This window comes from Austrofundulus limnaeus, unplaced genomic scaffold (assembly GCF_001266775.1).
Source record: "Austrofundulus limnaeus strain Quisiro unplaced genomic scaffold, Austrofundulus_limnaeus-1.0 Scaffold275, whole genome shotgun sequence".
Lineage (NCBI taxonomy): Eukaryota > Metazoa > Chordata > Actinopteri > Cyprinodontiformes > Rivulidae > Austrofundulus > Austrofundulus limnaeus.
In genome coordinates, this window is record NW_013952677.1 from 289,923 (window position 1) to 296,792 (window position 6,870).

The 6,870-nt window shown below is 39.9% G+C and overlaps 1 protein-coding gene across 1 annotated transcript in view; it reads left to right on the forward strand.

Annotated features, from left to right (window-relative positions):
• The window catches only part of rnpc3 (RNA-binding region (RNP1, RRM) containing 3), a gene marked incomplete in the record, with an annotated part of 19,245 nt that extends 18,307 nt beyond the window's left edge, over window positions 1-938 (forward strand). The window contains 2 exon segments of the mRNA XM_014021017.1: window positions 530-606; window positions 688-938. Coding sequence (XP_013876471.1) covers window positions 530-598 — 69 coding nt within the window.
• Window positions 939-6,870: the final 5,932 nt, after the last annotated feature.

Below are 6,870 nucleotides of genomic sequence, written 5' to 3' on the forward strand. Positions count from 1 at the left end.
CCCCCGCAGGATGAAACGAGAACAAGGGTTTTTAAAAGGAGTGGAACTGCAGGCTTTGTGTTTCGGTTGAGGGTTTAATTAATTTTGGGTGAGAAGGTGCGCAGACACGTTCAAACAAAGAGTTCTGTTTGTTGTAAAAACACGTCTCTGTTGTTCCGCAGCAGCTGAATCGATTTATTTTTTTTGTCTAAGTGGTGACTGAGAGGCGTTTGTTGCGTCCTGCCTGTGGTAACGGGGAGTTGTGTACATGTAGCAGAACACAGCACCAGGTGAAGTGTTTGGGTTTGTTAGGACCCTCCCCCTCACAGATGTGTTCTTGGCTCCGGCCCTCGGCGCCTTCAGGACGACGGGGACTCATCCCTGACAGCTCCCAACCACCAGCTGCTCTTCCTGCGTGTGCAGATAATTACGCCTCAACTTTTGAACCCGGCTCACGGAGCGGGAACCGTCGGCGTTTTATCGATGCGAGAACAACGAGTCGGAATGATGATTGAATGTTTGCACACAAACCTTAACCGTTRGTTCACAGCAATTCGCTCGATCTGCCAGACCCAAACAAGATAACACGGATTCTAAGAAAGGTCCAAAGCAGCGGTGAGCCAACAGGTGAGAACATTTAATTATGTTCTGTTTTAGTGTGTTACGATGGTTATTTTAAACCTATTCTTATATTTTATCTTATTTAAGATACCAAGGCTTGATATTGTGGCCCTGCAGAACCATTTGTATCCTTATTCTGACATATCCTTTTTGGAGAAACAAACAAAAAGGCAGTTTAATTATAGTTACTGTTAGTCTGCATCATGCTATATTTATGTACTTTTTTATGCTACTTTTTCAGTCTGATTTCTTTCTTGTTTGACTGAATAGGTGGTGATCATCAGAGGCTGTCTTCTTCCATTGTCACAGTGCTGAATAAAATCTTTTAATAAAGTGTCTGTCGACATGTTTTCATTTGATTCCTGCCTCCAGCACACGTCTCAGATTGTTGCTACGCCTCTGCCAAAAGCATCATCACTGATTATCTTCTGTCCCAAACTTAAAGGCTTGTCAGCAGAGTAAATACAGCGAGGTATATGAGATCTAGATGAGCTCTGCAGCAGATGGTGGGCTGTCAAAAACAGAGAGGGGTGTGTGTGTGTGGAGGGGGGGCAGTCCTGAAGAGACGACAAACAAAGCAAACAGGCTGCAGTCTGGGAGAGGCTTACCTTTACAGTCCCTGACTGCTCCTGTTTCTGTTATTAGAGTCAGTCCTTCTAAATAAAACTGCTGTCTAGGAGTAAAACACTTGAGATTATTTTATAAAATCTAAAGATTTTAAAAATGTTTAACAGAAGTTTTAATTGTTAAAGGAAATCAGAGTCAACATAAATGTTTGCAATTAAGTTAATTATGTCTAAACTTTCAAGGTCTTGGTTTTCCCACATTTAATAAGCTGAGAAGTACCTTTTTTCTTGTTTTTTAAGTTTTTAAACACTTGATGTTTCTAATCATACGCAGCAGAAACGAGGAGAAAGAGAAGTTTGATCAGTTTTAAAGGTAGAAGGTTGAACGTTCAGCTTTAGAAAACACCTGTGGAGTTTAGATTCATCCAAAGTCGACTCCTCCAGGAAACCAAACCAGCAAAAATCAGTGAAATTAGTGATGTGTGGATTAATACTCTGAGATCTGTACAAGTACTTGAAATAACTAAGTCAAATAACATGAACATAAAATGACTTTGGTAAAAAATAAATGTCACTGATGAGAAAACTACTCAAGTAAAAGTCATAAAACTGTTAACAAAAATTGGGAAAGTAAAAGTATTTTTACACACACTCTATGTAATAAACTTAAATTTACTGAACCAAACTGGTTCCACTAAGTCAGGTTGAGTAAATTGAGCAATATATTTATATTCTTTGCTCAATTTACTCGACTAGGCTTTGTGGAGCCAGTTGACATGACTTGGTTGAGTAAATGCAACATTTAGAGTGTGTAAATATCTTTGATGAGTTTAATTTTGTAACAAGTTAAGTTTGTAACAAGGTGTTACATTTTAAAGTGAAGTAGTAAAAGTATCACTTTTAGCTTTAAAATGTACCAAAATACAAGTAAAAGTAGCTGTTTAAAAAAATAACTGGTAAAATTACAAATCCTCAAAAGAAAACTACTTAAGTACTGTAACTGTAAGTAAATGTACTTAGTTTCTATAAACCTCTGTCAATACTGAAATATCAGTACCACCGGTACCCGAACTTTGTGCTCTAGAATCGATACTAAAATCACGATATCGATACTTTGATACTTCAGTCATTTCAGTTAGCGTATATCATTAACAGAAAAACAGTGGAAAACTAGACATGGGTTTTTATGATGTAAAAACAAGTGTGCATTGCCATGTAGCATGTCATTGCAGCATGGCTTTGCCTGCAGCATTGGACTTGCAGAATGAACTTTGACCAAGTTCAAATGTGTTTTCTATATCAGCTTGTGCCTGCCACGTCAGCAGGTGTTCAGAATTAAGGTAATGTGTGACAATATGAAATTTGAAGAGATTTTTTGTTGAAGTTGCATTAACTGGGTTTTGAACCCTGATCTCTCACATGCAAGTCCATGACATAGACTATTAGACCAGTGGAGCTGTGATTGAAGATGGTGGCAGGGGCTGGTTTGTATGTGTGCAGAAAGAGGCCACATTGCCAATACAATTATTGACACAAAAATGCATAATATTACAACAATCGAGCAGTATTAAGACAATATTATAGTAAAACATCAAAATAAAATCATATTAGTATTGTAAACACTGAACTACTGAGTTGAATTATTAAACTATGGTGCAGTACCAAGTTCAGTACAGCATGGGGCAGTATTGGACCAATACAAGGCTCCATTGACTGCCATTATAATTCATTAAACATTAATATTTCATAAACTATAAGTTTTACAGGCACCAAAAGGCATAGCCATCATTTGGCACAGGAGCTTTACAGATATAAATTACAATGGCAGCTCTAGGACAAAGTTTGCAGGAGGAGAAGCATGGCAAAGTTGAGATGTCTTGGATGGGAAACGAATCACAATAGTGTGCATTGCCAATGCAATGCACACTGATAAATAAACTATTGAAATCTTGTCATACACGGTTAGAGGGAACTACTTTTTCTTCCACTGATAAGTGCAGTGGCACATGCTCAGTCTGTAGACATCACATGGCAGGTCATTTTAACATAAAATCAGCTTCGTCTGACTGTGTTAGGGATAGAAAACGCTAATATTTTAGATTTACCAGACACAAGATGTGTTTGTGCAAAGCGTCGGATCAGTATTGCTGATACCAGCCTGAGTTTTACTTMGTATCAGAAAGTAAATCGACAGTATCGAACATCAGTGAAAATACCTACATTTTAAGAGACAAAAAAGCGTTTGTGTCCTTTCTTCAACAAACCCTTTTGTTCACCATGATGCAGATGTCTTGAGTAAAACAGATGTTTTTTGTAACTTTTAGTTTCTGAATTCTCCTCTCCAACTGTGGCGGAGACCCCGGCACAATTCTCTATCAATCACACGTGCTCATCTGCTTCAACCTGCAGCTCATACCTCAACGCCAGCATGAGGGAGGAGTTCCCATCTGTGCCCTACTTTGCCCGCCATCTCACCGATGACAAATGTGGCCCCTGCAGTGGAAATATTGAGAGTTAGCAGGATATTTATCAGGTAGCATTTGAGCAATATGAAAGATAACCTTTTGTAAGTGGACACAGATAAAGATGTATGCTCTGCCTTTGCTTTGCACAGGCTTCATTTCACTCAAACGCTGCAGAGTACCCAGGAGTAATATGATGATTTGTTCCATATATGGGGTCCAACCAGGTGTGCAGTCTGTTTGCTAGATTTACTTTAGCTCTTTTGACTGGCTCGATGTGTTTAYTTGGTGACAAAGCATTGCAGGCTGAAGATCAGTTTTTGTTTTGTACAAACTGAGCAACATGTTTACCTAAAATTGTGTCAAAGCTGTTTGAAAATGCAGGTAAAACTCAAGCTGAGACCGACCTCAGGCTTTCTTCGGATAACCCTAATGAACGACATCTACTGTGTCTGATTTAACCAATGCATCTTTTTGATTTTAATGATTTAAAGCAAAGGATTGAAACAGCATTAATGACTGTGCCGGTCAGACTGAAACACAGCAGAGTTGGAGATACTGGTTGGTCTCAGTGATAACAGGAAGCTGAACATTTATGACTGTTATACCAGTGGGTACCTGATGATTGGTAGCACGTTCATTGCTTGGGTTTTCTTCTTACTAGTCAGCTGGCTCTTCAGGACTCTTTGTACTAAGTTGTGTTTGACTTCCTTGGTTGCTATTTGCCTTTGGGTTTCCAAGATACTTGTAGTTGTCCTGGACATCTACTGTGTCTTCAGGTAGTCCAACCCCTTCAGTTGTGATCCTCTTGCCTCTTGCCTCTTGGGTACCATTCAACCGCTGTTGTCCAGTCCAGATGATGCTTCAATGTTATTGTGTGTCCTGAAGAGATGGATCAGTAGTTGTTCCCATCTTTTTTTATGTGCTTTTTGAAGTATTGCATTAGAAAATGTTGATTAAAGTGTCGAAATTCGGAAAAAAAACCCTCAGTTTTGAGAATAAGTTTTTACGCTCATTTGAGATGGTTTTTGGGTTTTCCGAAATAGAATTAATGCCCAAAAAGGGAAGATGGAAACATATTTGACAAAWAAGTTCTGACATGGCAAACATTTAGCTCACATGATCAGCTGTTCCTGCTGTCGGCGTCTTCCCAGATATCCCCATAATGTGAAGAGAACTGCATTTCTTTCTGCAACATCACCGTAGTTGATGACAGAACAATTGGAACTTGCTCATTAGAAATACATTCCTAAAAACTTGTCTCCATCGTCCCGAGATGTTCGGACCTTGCAAGTTTGCAATCTCTACTTCCTGTTTACTAGTTTGCGATCTCTATTTCCTGTTCACTACAGCCATGAGTAACATCAACGTCTGATATAATTATGCTTTGCATAGCCCGGTTGATTCGTTCCAAAATCAGTTGATGGAAACGCCTGATTTGCATTTCTTTTTTGTTTGTTTTTGCAACATTTTAAAAGTTCACTCAAATTGACATGGATTGGAAATGGAATACTGTATATTATATAAAACTCTAGCTGTGTTTCCATGCAATATATATTGGATGGAAACACGACTAGAGTTCATGTCTCGCTCATTTATAACCGGATTTTCTAAACTTATTCTATCACTATCTTCATCTTCTGACTCTTACCTGTAGTCAAATCGCAGAGTCAACAGGTTTAGGAGAGACACCCAGACATCCCTCCCCAGCGACACTTTCCAGCTTATTCTGGGGGAACCCAGGCTCAATGTCATTTTATTTTTCTCAGGTGCTGAGGTGTCCTGTTGTACCTTTTAGTTTTCTAACTAATTGAATCAAATACAGCAGAGCTTTATGACTTCGTCCCTCTTTCTGAACTGGAAGCCTAATAAAACACGCCGCTCATTAAATCTCCTTCCTGTCTGGACCATCTTAGCGACGAGCATTTGCTGACTTTGAAAGCACAAATCGTGCGAGGACACACACTCCTGTGCAGACTCGCAGTCCTGCACGTGTCCTCCAGTCTTACAGGTCAGGGTGAGAGTGACYGTGTCAAGTCAGACGTATGCTTATTCATTATAGAGAGTGCTGGCTTGACCATGCATATTTTATGCTTTTAAATCCTGCAAGATTCATGAAGTTGTCCAAATGAGTAGCATTGAAAACTGAAGTAAAGTTATGTGTTTGAATAATTAAACTCTGTATTTGATCAGAACTGAATTTAAGGTCATTAGTTTTATTTTTAGTTGATAATTCTTTATTCTAATTGTTTAACTTTGTTTAGATTTTACAGAGTGGCAGAAAAGTTCATCTAGAGCTCAACATTTCCTAAGAACCTCCTGCAGTTCTGCAGTAAATATAAACCTTAAAGACTTTGTTGGTACGTAAAAATCCACCCTGCAATGCTACAAAGTGCCCACCCGCCCCCCACCACCACCACCACCTCGTTTCTCATGGCTCTGCCCGGCGCTGTCCGAGTTTCCAACTAAATCTCAGCCTCATCTTGTCCGCCGTAACCTTGTTTATTCCCAACAGTAGCATTAGCAAAGCTGTAAAAGTATTTATGGGGGTCCAAAAGCGGGACGGCCAATCTAAGGTAAATCTATAAATCCTGGCGGTTGATTTCTCAGGGCCAGGACTTGCAGGCCGGTGATCAGTAGTGTTAGAAAGTATTCCCCCGGGCGCCTCTGTGTGACTAACACACAGAAGCCGAGCAGAATGCCAAACAGTGCGACGCTGACGCTGTTGTGCTTTTAATATGGCTAAGATGGCCTTCACCTCTAAAGAGAGGCAGCGCCTGGCTATCCATCTACCAGCAGCTATCATTAGCTAACAACCAACAGGGACGTGACCCAGACACAAACATACACGCTAGGAGTACATGATCGTTAGAGTTCTGAGGAGAAAACATCATGTTCTGACAATTAGTTGCTTGCAGTTTTATTTTTCTTTTAAAGAGTCTTCTTCCACCTCCAGAAGGATCATGTTGCACGTAAAAAAAAGACAAGATATCATTTGTGGGAACCTGGATTCAGAGCATGAGATGCAGTGAAGTTCAGTCCACTGCCAGCAGAGTTTTAAAGATCAGAACCGACCAATCAGAAGRGTCTGCTGACGATAAACTTTACTGCATCCAACCAGGCTGTAAAAGAAGATCTGCTTCTCAACATTTATAGACACATTTAGTGGGAGAATAGATTGGAGCTGTGGACCAGCTCCTCCTCGGTCTGAAGGAACAAGTGGGCAAAGAGGATGGATGGAG